At 40.3% G+C, this 19443-nt stretch overlaps 2 protein-coding genes across 4 annotated transcripts in view; both read left to right on the top strand.

Moving 5' to 3' along the window:
• Window positions 1-1040: 1040 nt before the first annotated feature.
• Window positions 1041-19443, top strand: part of LOC135344060 (dehydrogenase/reductase SDR family member 7-like) — a 29377-nt gene continuing 10974 nt past the window's right edge. Inside the window, exons 1-8 of one of the 3 annotated variants that reach the window (XM_064541143.1) lie at window positions 1041-1252; window positions 1472-1589; window positions 1948-2048; window positions 3018-3125; window positions 3197-3330; window positions 4016-4155; window positions 4577-4661; window positions 4802-5058. In XM_064541143.1, coding sequence (XP_064397213.1) covers window positions 1069-1252; window positions 1472-1589; window positions 1948-2048; window positions 3018-3125; window positions 3197-3330; window positions 4016-4155; window positions 4577-4661; window positions 4802-4927 — 996 coding nt within the window. In that variant the 5' untranslated portion in view covers window positions 1041-1068 and the 3' untranslated portion in view covers window positions 4928-5058. Of the gene's footprint in view, window positions 1253-1471; window positions 1590-1947; window positions 2049-3017; window positions 3126-3196; window positions 3331-4015; window positions 4156-4576; window positions 4662-4801; window positions 5059-19443 lie in introns of those variants that run through there. The other 2 variants (XM_064541144.1, XM_064541145.1) reach the window with 2 other exon arrangements.
• Window positions 5876-8018, top strand: LOC135344065 (uncharacterized). The gene is made up of 8 exons (XM_064541156.1): window positions 5876-6034; window positions 6139-6189; window positions 6861-6915; window positions 6978-7036; window positions 7124-7147; window positions 7525-7597; window positions 7652-7713; window positions 7808-8018. Coding segments are annotated over exons 1-8 (462 nt in total). The 5' UTR covers window positions 5876-5898; the 3' UTR covers window positions 7810-8018.

The raw sequence follows: 19443 nt of genomic DNA, 5'->3' as shown, positions 1-19443 counted from the left end.
TATTTTTGCCAATTTTGCTCAGAAGCAGAGATATAAGTATCAAAGCCAGCTGTGCGGTGACCTCGAGAACAAGCCGCTCACGATATCGCGGCTAGTACAAAGAGCAACGCTGTATCTCAGCTTCTGAGCAAAATTGGCGAAAATAAAATTTGATCCCCCTGCAAAATAACGTTTTAAACTTCTAGACACTGTAAGAACTTGATTTAACCCTTTCCTTGCCATTCGTGAAATCTGGAACAGGAGCGTCTTTAGGTCGATCAATTAGTGTGGATCCGGCCTCACCACGCCTCCATGTCATTCTATTAGTCTAGATCCGGCTAGCAATTCTAGCTGGGACTCCCAGTTCCAGCTCGTTTTGTTTAGCGTGTCAGAGACTGGGAGAAGATGATTGGCACTCCCTGGCTCCTTTGGATGTACAGCTGTCCAGATCCCTAGAACATACCCTCCATTCTGACGAGTTATCAGTGCATAGGGTGCTTACTAGATTCTTGCCAGCCAGTACAGTTCAAGCTACACACAGCACCGCTCAACTATTCTCTACCCCATTATCTAGCTAAATCTGGTCCAACTAGACAGCAGACACAGCTAGTTAACTGTAAAATTTGTAAGTGCAACGTTTTTTTGTAAAACTGAGTTGATCACATGAAGTTGATCCTATGAAAAGTTGATTCTACGAGAGTTGATCTACTAACAATTGACCTCATGCAAAGTTGCTCTGGTAAGAATTGATCTCGTGGGAGTTGATCTCATGAAAGTTGATCTCGTGTGCACACACCGGAGCAACAACTGTAGTGTAGTGGTACATAGTGGTACATAAATACATAGATATATGCACCGGCTGTGGATCACAGCAAAGAACCCTGAAGTCTCAGAGAAGTATGGTTCCAGAGTTCTAGCTAGCTACTAGTAGCTATATGTACAGCCTGCCCTCGGAGCATAGATACTATAAATTTATAGTATGTATGCTCGGAGACAGCAATATTCAAATTCTACTACATGTAGAATTTCTAGCTTTCTATTGTAGTGACCCTTTTCCATTGTTCCTGGGTACAGGATCACTTCAGCTCTATGTTTTTAGATCAGATGTGGCTGCTATTGCTGGTTCTTGCTCACCTAGCCATTGCTGGCTACCTCCTCCACAGATTGGTGAGGTTACTGACTGCAGATGCTGACCTCCAGGTGCTGGGCAGTCGATTGAAACCAGGTTACTTCAATGGGAGAGTTGTGTGGATCACTGGAGCTAGCTCTGGAAGTGAGATCTGTAACACGTAAAAAATAGAAGACCAGTGGAAGTTATGGTTTAGAGTGGTTCCCACAATACAATAACACAAATATTAATTTTCTGACACTGCCTGATATGCATCAATTTCCCGGGCCTACAATTAGGATAGATCTAGATGTGTCATTTTTTTGTCCTAAGTTATTACTGATGGTTGCACATGCATCTGTCGGAGTACACGCATTGCTACAGTTGGTGAAGAGATGTGCTACCAGCTCTCAAAACTTGGGGCCAAGCTAATCCTGACTGCACGAACTCAGCACAAACTAGAGGAGGTCAGGAACAATCTCTATAATCCAGAAAACGCAAGGTAATTCGTTTAGAGCCGAAGCAGCTATATAATATGGAGTGAGCGTAATCCAGAGTTTTAGTAAAGGATGTTTTTAGTAGCTCTTTGGTAACCGTATCATATACACTGTATATACTTTGCTCTAAATTAACTTCGGGGTTTTTTAATTGATGTGTGTTTGTAATTTCAAAAACTGGCCAGTTTTGGGAAGTTAAGTTAAGATGCCCATGCATTCGTTAACTAAATATGCATTTTGTAGCCCTTTAAGTATTAAACTTTTGTGTAACTGGTTCCATAATAACTAACTAAAGTGTTGGTTCATTCATAGATAAACGAATAGAGAAGGATATTTGTTTATCTATGGTTCATTCAACTACAGGGTGCTCCCTGTCGACCTTTCTGATCCCGAGGCCACCAGAGTGTCTGTGGACAAAGCACGTCAGCTGTTTGGACGAGTGGACATGCTAGTCAACAACGCCGGTAGGTCACATGATAGTCATGCATGTGAGGTATACAGTTATTAGACTGAAAGCCACGCCCTTTGCAAGAAGAAAGAATTGTCCCAGCAAAATGCAAACGTGTTTATACCACATGCACTTACATTCATTGGTCAACAGCTGTAGGATACATAGCAGCATATCCTACAGCGTGCAGTCAGGCAAGTGCTTTTGAATTAAAGTAAGCATGCTTAACCGCACTAGGACTGTGTGCATATCCTCTTGTGTGTGTGTATACAAAACATGGGTGAATACTTCAAGCCTCGATTAAGGCCGACAGAGATATGTGTACTCAAGGCTGCATGGTAGTACTTTGTGCCGTAATAGTAAGTAAGTGGGCGGTGGCACACGAGTACTTGTGACATTTGCATTCTTGTGGTTGCCTTAGACTCGTCATGCGCGTAACAACTCGTTGATAGGTAGTCAGGGTTTCATCTAGGATTCTAAGGGGAAGTTTGAAAAGGAACCGCGCGTGCCCGCGTGAAAAATGTGAGGCCACGCCCATTTTCTATCACCACAACCTCCTGTATTGTTTGTTGTTGGTGCCTATTAGCGATGCCTGGCAATGTGTGCATTGACAGGCAACTCCATGTAACTTGGTATGCTGGTTTGATAGAAACCACTTGTATATTAAGGATAGATTTGTGGTAAGACTAGATGATGACCAATCATCCTCTAGCAAAGCTACATGTAGCCCTGTATCTAGGTCTAGTACCCCCCTCTCTCTCTCTCTCTCTCTCTCTCTCTCTCTCTCTCTCTCTCTCTCTCTCTCTCTCTCTCTCTCTCTCTCTCTCTCTCCCCGAAACCCTGGTAGTATTCCAGTCCTTTAATTATTCCACAGGCAAAAAGGGTATAACCTTCAGTCTAAAAATTATGTTTGGTGACCTAAAAATTGACGCAATGCATTATCTAGTTGTATCCTCCTCTCTCCCTCACATGCACATGCCTGCAGGTGTGTCCACAAGAGCATTGTTCAGAGATCTTCAGGAGCATGTTCATCGCAAAGTGATGGAGATAGATTTCTTTGCACCGTGGATACTCACTCACGGGCTCATTGAAGGTGAACTACTCTTGTTTATAATTATTGCTAAAACCTCATTCAATTACGTCTGTGTCGTTTGTCCTCTGCAGAAATGATAAAGGATGGTTTTGGTCATATTATCAACATCTCGTCCATCTGGGGCAAGGCTGCTCCTAGCAACCGCTCGGCTTATTCCTCGGCAAAGTTTGGACTTATCGCTCTAATGGACTCGATAAGATATGAGGTAATGAGGATCTATAAATATGATGTCCTTATTTTAGAAATTGGCTGTCAGTGGGTGTGGTCAAATGTAATTGGCTGTCAGTGTGTGTGGTCAAATGTAATTTGCATGTGCCTGGTCATACACACAGGAATGCATGGTCATTCTAATTAAATGTCTGATCAATGACCAATGGCAGTGAGTAATTTCTAACGATGTACTAAACTACCAATAACATGTTTTTTTCTCCAGTGTGGTCATGCACCCTCTGTTTAATGAGCCCCAAATTAAGTTGCCTTAGTATGTGCATGTAGACCATGACCTGGTATCATCTCAAATACAGCTTTGTGGCTCCATACTCCCCCATTAGCTAAGTACTGAACATTCTTAGCATCATAACAAGTGGGCGGTAGCTACTGCACGTTGTTTCCATGGCAATGTGAAATGTTCCATCCATCCTTAGCAGCTATGTGGCATAAAAACCAAATAACATGTGGTCAATGTCAATCAACTGATAGGCTGCATGCTTATCTTGTCTAGAGGCCACACAAGCGACATACACGTATAAGGGATAGGTTTTGTAAGGACCACGGAATGGACTATTAAATAATCCTTTTAGGCACTTATATGGACATTATTGTAGACATGGTCTAAATGTGCGTGTATACGGCTACTTTTATAGCCACATGATTGTCATGTGTGATTACAGATGCTGGACAGCAATGTTCATGTGACCAATGTGGCTCCCGGTCCAGTGGTGACAGGGGCAGGGGTCAATGCCCTCAAGGGAGATGGGTCAAAGTTCGGAGTCTCTGATAATCTCATAGCAACTGGGATGTCTGTACAAAGGTGCCTTATTATTATCTCATTGTTGTGTTGGTTATAGACAGAGGTCATAACAGGAGTGTGCTGTGTTTAAGCTGTACATGTATTTAAGCTGTATGTGAATAATGTTCCTTGTAGATTAGCAGTGCTTCTCCCAGCTGTTGGATTGTGTAGTGCATGGCCATGGTTTACGCTAATATATACATCAATGAGCTCAACTGAAGTTCTGTCCGAGTGTTACATATGCTTATAGGTTGTGTTTTCCTTCTGTCCAGCTAATCTAGCATCAATTAGTTTTGGTTAGGTGGTTTTAAAGCCATTGTAATTGATAACGTTAACAGCTTCACATGCATGGGTGTGTCTGTAGTGACATAATATTTTTACGTGTGCTTAATTGACGTACATGAGTTTGCCAATTTTATAGCAATGTATTATTATGACTCAGGTGTGTGGAGGTGGTCCTAACAGGTGTGTCCAATCAACAGAAGGAGGTAAAGCAGTTGGTCGTATCAAGAGTTGGTCGTATAATTGTATGTGCCTCTCAGTGGCATTAATTTTAAACCTTGTCTTATTATGAGGCCCTTTAATTTGCGATTATTGCAGTGTCTGGAGACTTCTTTATCTACTAGTGTTATATATACTGGCTATTCACGTCTCATTCCTCATGCAGGTGTGGGTGTCTGAGCAATGGTGGTTGATGATCCCCTACCTCTCCCACTACTGTCCCTCCCTGCTCTCACACTGGCTCTCCAAGAGGGCACGCCGGGAACTGGAGGCAGCAAAGAAAGACAAGTGACTGATAACTATCATAGCGTTTGTATAATATTATCCTATTTTGCGTTAATTACATGCACATTATGAATTCCACTACAAATTAATTTTATTGTAGAAATCAGTTATAAGTGAATAGATGTGTGATTAATGGAAGCACCTGATGCCTCGGAGGTCCAAAGCTACATAACATAAAGCTACTAATAACACGATCAACATTTTGCATATAATTTTGCTGCATACAGGAAACTCGAAGAGTGGGTAATGATCAACCATGATTGTTGTTAAAAACGATCGATGTCCTTATTCGATTATTCTGACAGTGCATTACAATTACATCATCAGTAATTGAATTTTTTGGTTTCGGCTGCATTTCCTGAATGAATGGACATGTATGTACACACCACAAATTTATGAACAGCTTCTTTATAGATGAAAGTGGTTATTCTAATATACTGGTTCTGCACTAGCCTCATATTCTAGGCTGATTAAAATATGCATGCACAGTGATGTGCCATGAAACCCAGCCTTAATTCCAGGCCACTTTTAATTGAGAGGGGCTGGGATCGAGGCTATACCAAACCCTACTCATTGACATGGCTATAGCCGCATATAACGTCATGCATAATGTTGTAAAGATCAGCAAAAGTAGTTTTGGAAGTGCCCCCTCATAGCGCTCAATTGAGACTCATGAATCCAAGAAATGCATGCTAATGGGGGTCAATGAATTTCAGTGATCCGTGGCTATGAGCAAGCATACATGACTATGGTTGGTACCCCTCCGATGATAGTCCAATTAGAAGCAGACCTCCCACATGTTATCATCAAAAAATTGTTGTTGATCCCTATCAAAACCAATCAGTTACCTCATGTGTGTTTACTCCTATATACACTTGGAATGGAACTTATTTGTTATTTTTACCCCACTTAATTTACGTATTATAATACAACACTTATAGTGTACAGCATGTAGGCTATATAAGTAACAAGCAATGCATGTTAGTTACCAAAAGATTTGAAAGCTCTTCTGATCAAGAATTTGGACTCTCAACAAAGATGAAGACCTTCATTCTGTTTAGTGTCATTGCCATGGCAGCCATTGTGTCTGCTGTACCTTCTGTCATCAGTAGCGGTGGGTGATTTGTTGTCATGGCTGCATGAATGGTTACTGCATGAGTCTGCTATATATACTGAGTCTGCTCTGCATATAAGATTATCGCTTCATTCCGCATGCAGATGCCACGGCCATGCTTCAAAAGAAGTTTGGTGAGGTTGCGATCAGCCAAGGTATATGAACACTCGTGTATATAATAATTATGCTATAGTGGCAGCCATGGTATATATCTGCTGCATGCACCTATACATATATATAGTGCTGTATCTTAGTTTTTGCCTTCAAGGAGACGATTGACATGCAATTGCGATGGACGGTATATGTAATGCTGTATAATTATAATTATAGGCTATAATTATTATACTGTTATAATTATTAAAGCATAATTATATAGTCAGACAACTTGGCCTGAGAGACTAGACCGAGGCTATAATTATAATCATAAGCTATGGCTATACAAGCAGCAATGCATGTGCATGTTCAGATTTATACCCGGCAAAACAGTGCATCCATATTGGTGCATGTGAGACAACAAATACTTATTGTGCTGAAGATAAGGCCATAATTATGCAAAGTCAATTAATTTGTATAGTTTCTCATGCAAGCTATAATAATAATGATAATCCCCGACCCCTAACTTCCTCAATAAGCGAAAGTGTGCGTAACAAAAAACCATGCATAATTATTCTTACCTTTAATTTGAGGTCATGTGATATTTAAATTTTTTTGGAAAGCTTCCAATTTAATTTTCAAGCGCGAGGGACTGAGAAACTACAAATTAATTTTGCATGGCCTAATAGTTTATTTTGAGAATTACTTACTCAATTCATTTTTCTTATACCAGAGGTATGTGATGGTCACCAGCTTGATGAGTATTTCTTCGAAGAATGCAATCAATGGTACAGTGTGAGAGATAATAATTAGACATTGAATTATGGTATACTTTAATCTGTTCTCGCAGCATATGTTTTAAGATGAATTCGGAAGTGTTCAAATATTGCACCGAGAGGGTCTGCCAGCGTAAGTTATCCTAAGTTGAGCGTGCATAAATATATAACCATCATGCATGTATCCATGGCAACTATACACACCTACTCCATCATGCAGAGGTAGCAGCAGTGGAAGAAGAAGGTGAATATATAGTATATAGAAAATTATATTTGTATGTGTATGTGAACATGCTGCATCTCCCTGGGGCGAGCAAAGTGAATCCCCCCTATAGGCCCTATATACCTATGTTACAGTATCGTCTTCCAGCATGGCATGCTTGTCTGTACATCGTGCACGTTTTACTTTGCTTTGACATGCACTATAGCCTTTCAATCATATTGCGCCCAAGCAATCCTTTCTACATAGTGTTTGGTTGTAGATCTTTCATGACAGTTAGCTGCAGGGGGCCGTGAGGTCATATGCAGTTTGAATGGATTTGTGCAGTGTCTAATTGGAATACTTAATCATAATAATTTATTATGAATCTGGGATATACTGTTTCATTATTTTTCTACCAGCTGAGCCAACATGTATCGTAAACGGCGTGACTCATGCCGTTGGAGTATATTTCTTCGACCAATGCAATAAATGGTACAGTGTGAGAGAATTAATGTGGGTACACTTTAAATCTGTTAATTCCCGCAGCATATGTGTAAAGAAGGACAGGACAACTCCGGAGCCATATTGCACCGTGAAGGCCTGCCACTGTAAGTTGTCCTAAGTTGAGCTTGTACTGAGAAAGTTGTTTTAATTGGCTTGTGCATGGCCAAGGCTAAAAACATATAACTTTTGTTATTATAGAGACTCATGATGTTGCGGCCAGACTACTCGGTTGAACTGGCAAAATTAATGCATAGACTTGAACTGTATATCATATAAATTATAGTTAGTACGTAAATTTGCTGCAAACTTAGTATAATAATTATACATAGAGCATAATGAGTTCCTCTTTGATTTTTGTAGCTATAAATTACCATTTAGCCATTAATAATGAAATGTCATTGTATAATTATACATGAGAGGGTTTCTAAATACAGCATGAGAATTAAGTCAGTCGCGATACACCTATTAGTACCTGCTTACTATATACTGCACTCAAGTTCTAAGCAGAACCATTCGAGTGTGTGCGTGTGTGCGTGTGTGTGTGTGGGGGGAAAGCATTCAACTAGGGCAGCTGTCATAAGAAGTCAGTCACGATACGCCTATTAGCACCTGCTTACCATAATTTTACTATACTGCACTCTACAATAGATCTACATGTATGAGTTATAGTCCAGCACGAGTGCAACATGCCATTGCGGCCCTCGGGCATTTTGTCATCCAGTGCAATAATAATTATAGCATTTTGCACAAGGGCCAGTGCCTGTGGCGTAGGCAGAGGGGGGCTGACGGGGCTAGAGCCCCCCCCCCTTTTGTGTTCTGCACTGTATGATTGCTTGCCTCGATTCCAGGCCGCAAGGAAAGCGGCCTGGTTTGAGGCTATAATTATGCATAGTTACTCAATGGAGATGTGGGCAGGGCCTTCTAATGCGCATGCTGACTGCTGAGGAAAAGTGATAATCTAGGTAAAAATTCCATGTTATTCAGCGCTGCTCTGGCCCTGCTCAACTGATTTGAGCCGTCATGCCCTTCCCAAAATCCTGGCTAGCCACTGAGGGTGCCTGCAATAACTAATTTGTTGCACAATAATCGACATCAAACTCTTAATTCTGATTGGCCATGTTTTTCCGTAATAAAAGACATGTGTTTTAGTGAATTCATTAGTAAATATTCTTCCCACTATGTACTATAGTGCAAAAGGAGGTAGTAGCCTATAAAAGGGACTAAATGACTCCGGCTCATCATGATGTATTGTGTCAGTTGGGTGTTGTGTTGTCTTAATTTTGTTATGTCATATTTTGGGGAATAATCAGATTTTTATGTACATGTATAAATTTAATTTTTCACTGTTCACTATAACCCTTTCTAGGTCGTTTGCGAAGAGGGTCATCATTTTAGTTTGAATTTGTGGTCAGCCGGCCCAACCTATGGTCAATGGTTGTGCGCACGCACACACACATGCACACACACTAACCAGTTGATTATAATTATGCCCTGCTGCTGCCTCGATGGAAGTATGTGTCGCCTTTAAAAGCTGTAGCTGGTCTAAACCTTCAATTTGAGCGGTAAGGGATACAGTAGGACACACAAAAGATGAGTTGTGTCTGGAGAAAGTATAACTTAGCATCCCAGTTAAAGGTTGTGTAGATCTAGATGGGAGCAGTAGCTATAGCCACAGACAATGGCAAAACAGGAGAATAAGCAGTTAAGATTACCAGGAAATAAAAGTACAAAATCAATAGTGCTGCTTCCAGAGCCAATCCAGTGTCAAGATCTAGGATTGGTTACATGGAGAAACAACCATGTTAAATTCAACAGCTCGGCAATTTAACTTCAAAGGATAATCGCATTCATGACACTCTCCAATCTACCACACAATCCAATATCAACATTGATCAATATTATAGCATGCTCCTTTGTTGTTGTACAACAATTTGACCAGTAAAGGGTATGCACACTGCATATCATTATTATACTGTTGCAACAACAATTATGGTTGAACTCAGTCTTTGAGTTCCTGATTCTGCTCTGGATTCTCGTATCTTCAAGACACTGACAGTTGACAACCACTCTCTGGGACAAAAACCACTATGCATGCATGCATGCTATCAAAATGTGCTTACAAACATGCATCCGTTAATGTTTGTATTCTTGGGCACCTAGCTGACTACATTTTTAATATAGTTCTGATTACTATAAAACTGGAGAAACCGCTATTCCCTAAAATGAAGTTAAAGCAGTGCGTGTATTTCCCAGCTTGTCTTACTTATAGTGACTGGCATGCCTCCCATACTATGAAGCTAGCTAGTACTTAGCCTCGATCCCAGGCCGCACTTCCACTTCTTTTCTATGAAGGCCGGTGAAGGAAGCTAGCTAGTACTACACATATATATATAGCTGAAGATCCTATAGCTATTACAATGTTCATAAATAGTATCACATGCAGCATACAACCAGCTATATATAGCTACAAATAGCGAGCAAGTGCTTATACCGGGACAACTGGCAGGGTAAAGGTCGCATACTTTTTGACTATTATACTCTTCATCAGTTTAGCAATGACGTTAGTAAGGGATCTCTTCCAATAATAGTATCTGCATGGGGAACAAATTACGTCATGGATTGGTACCCTACTATAATTATTATGCTCTAGATTTAGTTGTCTGTTTGACAATCTTAGGCATCAGGCTGTGTACATTTATAACTGAATTCTTGGAAATGGCTAGGCTTCAGGAAACCTTGTATCTATGTAATTATAGTGCTTTGCAACAATGTCACTCCTACCCGTATTAATGACATATATACTTTACACAATACATAAATGTGCACTATAGTAGCTATTATTATAGAACTAGTGAGCATTGATTTTGTCTCACTAAAATTAATTATTAGACTATAATTATTTCATAATCAGTATAATTATGCCTCGAGGCGTAGCCGCAAGAGGGATACGGTAAAGCTGACTGTGTGTGTGTGTGTGTCTGTGTGTCGGTGTGTCTGTTCCAGCTGTAACTGCTCAACGGTTGCAATGCGACGAAAACTAACAGCTTCTATAGGCTTCTAGCCACGTTCTCTTGGATTTTGATTCGTGGATTAGCAAACTAAAGCTTCTTTCTCGAGTTATGGCTAGTTTGACTCACATTGAAGGCTGTTGCAGTCTCTTCAGTATCTTTCATAGCATCATCTGTCCGCACAAACTTTCTATTCAACATATGAGTTAGCCTTGCACTAAAGCGCTAGCTTTTTGTTAGCTACAAGACTCAGAAAATACCTGTTAAAACAGCTAGCTAGCAGTAGCCATTTGTGAAATTGATCTCTTTGGACACACCCTTTAATTATTCCTATGGATGTAATGCGCATGCGCGCTCATTCCCCAGATCCAGATCCTCCTGGCAGAATCATATTTTTCTTGAGGGCCTGGTAAGCCACAAAACACTACTATAGATAACAATATGTATGTACACAAGTCTTTTCTTCTTAAATATTATAATTATACACTGCATGAACTACAGATCCAATTTTCTTCTTTCTTGAGGTCCTGGTATTAAAGCCACATAATACAACAATAGATGCATGTAATAAGTCTTTTCTTCTCAGTGACTTTATATAGATAAGCTAACTTTATGAAATAATTATGCACTTCCGCTTATAATTAATTGAAAACAAAATCTTCTTCTTTGTTGCTTCCTAGATCCTTGAGGTCCTGGTATAAGCAGCCACAAAACACAACAATGATACCATAATTATACAATTGCAAGTCAGTTTTAGACAGATTATTTTATACACTTTTTCCTCTTCTATACTTTCTCTTCTATACTTTTGAGCGAAAGCAAATCATGGCGAGAGGCATTAGCACAGCGCCAGCTTGAACACTAGTTATACCAGAAGCCCATAAAATTAATAAGAGAAGATTATACCCAGTTACTAAAATGAGCTACAGGATTGCTACTTTGACCCTGTCAATAATCGTAATCACATTTGCTCACAAGAAAGCATTTTGTGATGCCCAAGTCACAGGTAAGACTGCATGCCTGAATTCTTGTACATCTATATGCTTGTACATTTCTCATTGCATGGATCCTATAGATGTGACCTCATCAACTGGCAACAAATTTGTGGTGGGTTTCCCTATAAATGGTAGTGAGGCAGCAGATCAGTTGTACTTGTTCATTACAAACCCAGAGTCAAGTGCTGTTAGTTTTATGGTCACTCCAATTGATCTGAGCAGGAATATTTCTAACTCTTCAACTATACGGTAATCAGTTTTGAGGTTTTGTCTGTCAATGAAAGGAACAAGGGGATCCTTGTTGAAGCTGACGGAAACGTAAACGTGTTTGGGATCTCTTTTGAAGAATTGTCTGCAGATGCCTACTTAGCATTACCCTGTACTGTAATGGCAGTGGATGAATACGAATATTATGGAATTTCTTATGACACTTTCAGTATATATCCTAGTGTGATTTTGGTGGTAGCTTGTGAAAATGGAACTGTTGTCAAATTCCATTCCACAACAATATCACTCAATAGTATGGAAACATATCTGATTGCAAGTGGTACTAATGATCTCACAGGAACAAGAATAACTAGCTCCAAACCTTTGTCTGTGTTTAGCGGATCTGATTGTGCTAACGTTCCAACAGGTAGAAGCTATTGTGACCACCTGGTTGAGCAAGTGCCTCCGACTGTGACATGGGGTTCAAAATTCCTCGTAGCATCTCTCGAGGGTAGGTCTTCTGGTGAACGTATTCGTGTTCTTAGTGCCCGAGCAGCAACTGTAGCTGTGAACTGCGTCACTGGGGTATTGGTCAGTGAATTCCAGTTACAGACTGAGAGTGGAGGAAGTTTCAGAGAGTTTGTACTCACTATTAAGTGTCTGTAGCATTGAACACTTCTCTAGTACTGGTCGCTCAGTATGCATATGGTGGTGAAGGTGGTGTGGGAGACCCATTCATGATGATAATCCCTCCAATTGAGCAGTATACAAATAACTATGTTGTCGAAGCATTTCCTTTTTTCGTATCCAACTATGTCACGATGTATGTTCCTTCCGAGTATTTTCAAATTGAACAAATATTATTGGACAATTCTATTGTAACTGACTGGCAGAATATCACATGTTCAAGTGGTGAGGTGTGTGGCCACATAAGTAGAATGAGTGTGTCTGCTGGAGCTCATTCTATCCGCCATCAAAACAGCTCAGCAGTTCTAGGTGTTTCAGTGTGTATGGATTCAGCTTTTCCAATTCTTACGGTTACCCTGGAGGCATGAGATTATCTCCCATATACAATGCAACTGTGGTCAAAATTCTATTTGTTTGAATAACATGGGACAGTAGTTCAACTGTAGCTGTCTGAATGGATTTGGTGCTATAATATTATTTTCAGGAACTGATGAATTCATCTGTAAAGGTAAATTGAGTGTTTAATAGAAGATGTCATTTACTGTTTACTTCCTTTCACTACAGCCATAACCTGTCCTCCCTCGAATGTTCCTTCAAATGGCTCTGTGGTATACAGTTCCATGGCTGATGAAAACGACACCTATGCCTTTGATGTGGTGGCTACCTACAGCTGTTTCACTGGGTTGTCTCTTGTCGGGGATAATAAAAGGTCTTGCACTGGAGATGGCAGTACCACTAATGGTGATTTTGATGGTATTTCTCCAATCTGTGAAGGTATAGGAAGTTAAACAATATTCTAGGATCGAGTTATAAATTATATAGCAAATGTTTTTCTCTGCTACAGCTATAACATGCCCTCCAATTTTCAATTCTCTCGACGGCTCTGTTTCTTATTCGAATGTGCCTGGTCAAAGCAACAGCTATACTTTCAATGTCATGGCTACATACAGTTGTGATACTGGGTTTTCTCTACTTGGGGACAACACAAGGACTTGCACTGGAGACGGTAGCAGCATTATTGGTGCTTTTGATGGAGAGGCACCAACTTGTGAAAGTGAGTGTATGAATAATGTTAAACCAAACTCCATTACTCTATGCAGTCATTACCTGCCCTCCCGTGAACGATCTTGCCAATGGTTCTGTGGTTTACAATGGTGATTTAGAGTTTGAAAGGCTATAGCTATCTACAGTTGTGACACTGGGTTTTCTCTGGTTGGTAATAGCTTCAGGACTTGTACTGGAGATGACAGTAGCATTACTGGTGCTTTTGATGGAGCAACTCCAACTTGTGAAGGTGAGTATCCAATGCAATAATTATTGTTGTCCGGAGTCTTGTGACTTAAGGTCCTCCACTCCACCTTTGAACACCCCATGCAGTCATAATCTGTCCTGCTCTAAGGGACCCAATAATCGGTGAAGTAGACTATGGTGGTGGAGCTATTTCTGCTAATAACAATCCATTTCAAATTCCTTTTGGTGCAATGGCCACTTTCACTTGTGTCATTGGGTTTGCTTTGGTCGGGGACAATACAAGGACTTGCCGTGGAGATGGCAGTAGCACTACCGGTGCCTTTAGTGGAGTTGATCCAACTTGTGAACGTGAGTGAGACCATCAACATGTTCTGTTTCAGCTGTCTAACCAATTTTCTCTAATGCAGCCATAACCTGTCCTCCGTTGATGAGCCCAATCAATGGCTCTGTGTCTTATGGCAGAGCTGTTACTGATGTAAATGGCAACCTTGAGTTCAATGTGACGGTTATCTACTCGTGTGACACTGGATTAATAGCGACTCAAGGACTTGTACCGGAGATGGGACAAGTGTCAACGGTGGCTTTAATGGAACGGCTCCAACTTGTGACTGTGAGTGCTAGCTCTTCACTGGACTGCATGTATGTAAACCCTCTCCTATCCCCTCTCCAACTGTACTCTATTCTCCAGCTATAACCTGCCCTGCTGTGGTAGCGCCAATTAGTGGCAGTATTGACTTTGGTGGAGTCTCATCAGATGGAAACAACAATTATGTCTTTGATGTGGTGGCTAATTACTATTGTGACACTGGGTTTTCTCTGGTTGGTAATAGCTCGGGAATGTGTACTGGAGATGGCAGTAGCACTGCTGGTGCTTTTGATGGAGGAGCTCCAACTTGTGAACGTAAGCGCAACCTTCTGTTATTGGACATTCTTAACTCCCCTCCCACTCCACCCACTCACCAGTCATAACCTGCCTTGGTGTGCCCATGCTAAACAACGGCAGTATTAACGTTGGTGGAGCCTCACCTGATGAAAATGGCACCTATGTATTTGCTGTGGTAGCTACCTACAGCTGTGACACTGGGTTTTCTCTGCATGGTTGCATGGGGAGGACTTGCACTGGAGATGCATGGTAGCAGTATTATTGGTGCCTTTGATGAGTCAGCTTCAACTTGTCAGCGTGAGTTACATGGCTTCAACTTTAAACTTGTAGGCTGAATCACTCATATTCTCTGTATATACAACAGTTATCACCTGCCCTCTCTTGACTATTCCTTCTAATGGTTCTGTAACATACAAGAATTCTACTGCTGATGAAAACGGTATAACTATGCTTTTGATGTGGTGGCTACCTATACAGCTGTTTCACTGGGTTTTCTCTGGTTGGTAACAACTCGACAACTTGCACAGGAGATGGCAGTAGCATTAATGGTGCCTTCGATGGCCTAGTTCCAATCTGTGAAGGTAGACTATAATTATGCATTCATTTTTGTAGATTTGATGATTTCTGCTACATAATTATACAGCTATAACTTGCCCTCCACTTTCCAATCTAGCCAACGGCTCTGTGTCTTATTCGAATGTGCCTGGTCAAAACAACAGCTTCTCTTTCAATATAATGGCTACCTACAGTTGCAACTCTGGGTTTGCTCTGGTTGGTAATAATACAAGGCAATGCTCTGGAGATGGCAGTAGCACTATATTGGTGATTTTGAAAAATTGGCTCCATCATGCAAAGGTTAATACTATACTTCTGTTTTTGGTAAAATACACTTTCTAATTTTGCAGCAATAACATGTTCTCCTCTTGACGATCCAATTAACGGAACTATAATCTATTCTGCTGCTACTGATGGATTTGGCAATTACGTTTTCAATGTGACGGCTAACCACAGTTGTGACACTGGGTTTGATCTGGTTGGTAGCAACTCAAGGACTTGCAGTGTAGATGGCAGCAGCATTACTGGTGCTTTTGATGGAGAGGCTCCAAAACTGAAGGTGAATGTGTATACATAATTATAGTTACAAACCTTAATTATGTTCTTTTAACGAGTAAAAATTATTTTGATACAAATACCTATAGTGCATGAGTCATTTTCTTTGTTGCAATTTTCGTAGATATCTACCCTAAATATTTGTGCAGCTGCTCAAGATAGTGACCTAGAATCTATTGTGGTAGATGCAGTTAATTTTCAGATTCATCGTTATTAAGTACATATAATATATGGCTCTCATAGAAATGACATTCCATTTTGTTTTTCTCCGTTCACAGTTATAGTGTCCTCATCTTCATCATTGATCCTCCATGTTGTCCTACCTGTTGTGAGTAAATTGTGTTGGCTGTACTAGCTCTAGTTGTACTGGGTGGAGCGGTTTAGGGATACATTCAAGTGATAAGCCATGCATCTTTTGAAGTTAAAAAATCCACAAACTGTAACTGCTAATCAACTGTTAACATAGTCTTAAATATTTTTCAGTCCGTGAAACTGTTATTAAATTAAGTCATCGATTAAGTAGTAAGAGTTTTTTTTTGCATGATAGACGGATATTAGTTTTGTTACTTATAATCCCTTTCAATTTTTAATTATGTCTTGTCCACGTCCACTGACATATATACGTTCATTCACGGTAGTCTGGTGAAGACAGAGCTTAGATAGTTATGTAGTATACATGCTATAAAGGAAAAGCTCCTTTACATGCAAATACGCCCTTGATGGTACTGCATGATAGTCGCCACAGAGCCCTATATAGCTGTGGTTAAGATCAGAAGGGCAGAACCAGAGTGGCTCCACCAACGAAACAGTGTCAAAGATATCTTGATCTATTAAAATAAATGATCTTGGGTCAGGCCCACGTCATGCACTCTGCCTCTCAGACCCTAATACTCCTTAGGAACCTGCTATACATGTATATGATATACATGACGAATGGTGTTCAATGATTAATTACCGAATATTACCAGACGAATTAGTGAACAACATGAACATCATATTATTTCATTTCTCTCTACATGCATACTGATAACATTTAGGGGAAGGGAATTCCAGATAGGGATTACTCTAACAAAAAAGGAATGTCTATGGGTTAACAAATGGTTTAAGATTACTGATGAGGGTGACGGGGGAAGGGTGAGGATGGAAGGTGAAAACATTATTATGCCTCGGTGTGCATGCGCAAGCGAGGTATACAGTAGTGTGTGTGTGTGTGTGTGTGTGTGTGTGTGCGTGCGTGTGTGCGTGCGTGCGTGCGTGCGTGCGTGCGTGTGTGTGTGTAACCGTCTGTGTATACTGCTACAGCTGCTCAAGGATCAATGAAGTGCAAGTAAGAGTTTCTATATAGGCTTCTAGTCATGTTTTCTTGGATTTTAATCATGGATTTGCAAAATAATGCTTTGTTCTTGAGTAAGGCCTATTTTTGCTTACTTGGAATACCATTGCAGCCTTTTCAGAATAGTCTGCCCTAAGACCCCCAACTTTTCAGTATTTGCAAGACAAGAGACAGGAAATACATACCACAAGTATTTTAATGGTATTCATAAAGATGACATCACAAAAACATTGTTTTATGATGACACCACCAACAACTCTGCCAGATTGTAGTGAAGGGTGATTTTTTTCTGGATTTCCAAAGCTCATAACACAGACCATTTACTGAACTAAAACTTGTTGCTAGGAGATATAAAATTAGTTCAATATGGAAGTTTGGAGATAGTGTGAACAGTTTGCGCAAAAATTCAAAGATAGCTCATTCTGAAGCCATGCATGTGGATGGACAGTAACCTATATAATTTATAGTGCATGACGGAATGAACACACACCATTGGTTTTGATATAATTATATGGCCATGCATGCATGCACAAAGGTGTTACATGTGTCTTGACCAGCTACATCTCAGACTCTAATATTACCCACCAGAAAAACATTTGCAATGTGAAGAATTGGCCAGGGGAACCACCAAAAAGCGTGGAAATAAGAAATCAGATGAGAGCATATAACTCTAATCCGTTACAACATCATGAACATGTACAATACATTACATCATAGTATATAGACTGTGTTTCGGATCCATCCACCACATCATTCCATGCAGGTCACCAGTACTGTCCGTGCATGTCCCTACGCATGCATGGACTATGTGTACCTGTGCTCAACACTGCATGTATTAGGAACATCAATTCATCACATGATTATATGCCCGCACATAATTATATAGGGATCGGTCATCACCCCACCAGTAAACTCTGAAGAAGCGCTTTGTAATCCAGGTTGTAGTCGTTTAGAAAACCTGTGCAGAATATCCTGGAGAGAGCTGTACTTGGAGCAAATGTTGGGCAAGAAACTTACTTACTTAGTCAGACAGACAAAGAGCGGTGAAACTTCGAATTAGTGCAATTTTTAAAATGACAATATTCATTCAACGTTCATGGATTTATGAAATGAGAGATACAAAGAGAGAAAAGGCTATCTGTCCAGCCAGTTTCTTGATGTGGCCTTTCCCTGCAGAAATAGAACAGTTTGAACATGAGTGAAAATATGTGAAATATTGCTAAACATGCATTGGGCAAACCATAGATTGAAAAGGAAGGGGATTGGAAACGACCAGGCCTCCCTGTGTAAATGGTTGAAACACTCCGCGTTATGATTTCGCGATCGCGATTATTTTTGTTTTCACCGTACTCTGGTTGTATTTCAACTGTTTCTAGCTCTCCTATCCACTAGCGATCACTCAGAGGCTGGGAGGTTACTCTAGAGAAGTAAGTTTACACCACTGACAAGCTCTAACTTGTCTAAGTCCGCTGTCTTTACTCTGTTTTTAGTTTTTGTTGAGTATAGCTTGAATTACTCCATGTCAACTTTTCTCTTTCCCTGCTGCGAAGCCTAAACAGCTAAAGACATTGCTTGACTTGGTTATTATGTATCTAAGTCCTATATAGAATGGTTTCATGCCATGGATAAGCTTTACTGTTCATAAACGTTTGCAGTATAGTCCTTCAAACTGCTTTAGTATACTTTTAGACACACCACGGGCCTTGACCTCTCACGACTTCATAGTAAGGGCTATTCCTTCTTTTATAGCATTTATTTGTTTAGTGATAGTGGTTGCGTTGCTTAGTCGACCTTTTAGAGCTATATTCTCTTGAATATTCAACCATAGATGATACAGTACTGACGTGGATGTGAAACGTTTCCGGATTCCGGTATTCTGCTTGAAGCTATCATAGTAACGGGCATATCCGAGGTAATTTACTAGTTTCCGTAAATTAGGCAATTTGATCCAAATAAACGCCGAGGAAATTATCGAGGTTATACCAAGCAGCTGTGTAAGTGAGTTGGCAGAACTGGCCAGAGACAGGTAAAAGAGAATCTATGTATTAACAGAAAGGATATTGATGCTGCAAGTGTATTAAGCGAAGACAGTAGTAGTGACTGTGAGGAGGTAGAATGAGTAGAGGAAGCACAGTCCAGTGCAAGATGATATTAACTATTCTATAATTAGTCTAGTAAAATAATAGTCTATAATTATTATTTTATAGTAGATCTACCCCTGTACCCATGTAATTATATCCAAAAAGCAAGCCACTCAATGTTGGTAGCATGCATGTAGATCAAAAGAAGTGTGGCTGACTCATAACACTAGCATGAGATAAGCAAACGGGTGAAATTGTTGATGATCTGTACGTGTACGT

The sequence above is a fragment of the Halichondria panicea genome, chromosome 11, assembly GCF_963675165.1.
Source record: "Halichondria panicea chromosome 11, odHalPani1.1, whole genome shotgun sequence".
Classification (NCBI taxonomy): domain Eukaryota; kingdom Metazoa; phylum Porifera; class Demospongiae; order Suberitida; family Halichondriidae; genus Halichondria; species Halichondria panicea.
The sequence above is the reverse complement of the archived record's forward strand: the minus strand, read 5'-3'. Positions and strand labels throughout refer to the sequence as shown.

Coding starts and splice junctions, on each gene's coding strand:
- LOC135344065 (XM_064541156.1), top strand. CDS start 5,899: ATGTTAGTTACCAAAAGATTTGAAAGCTCTTCTGATCAAGAATTTGGA. Junction 6,190..6,860: donor TGAGGTTGCGATCAGCCAAG/GTATATGAACAC, acceptor TTCTTATACCAG/AGGTATGTGATGGTCACCAG. Junction 6,916..6,977: donor TTCGAAGAATGCAATCAATG/GTACAGTGTGAG, acceptor CTGTTCTCGCAG/CATATGTTTTAAGATGAATT.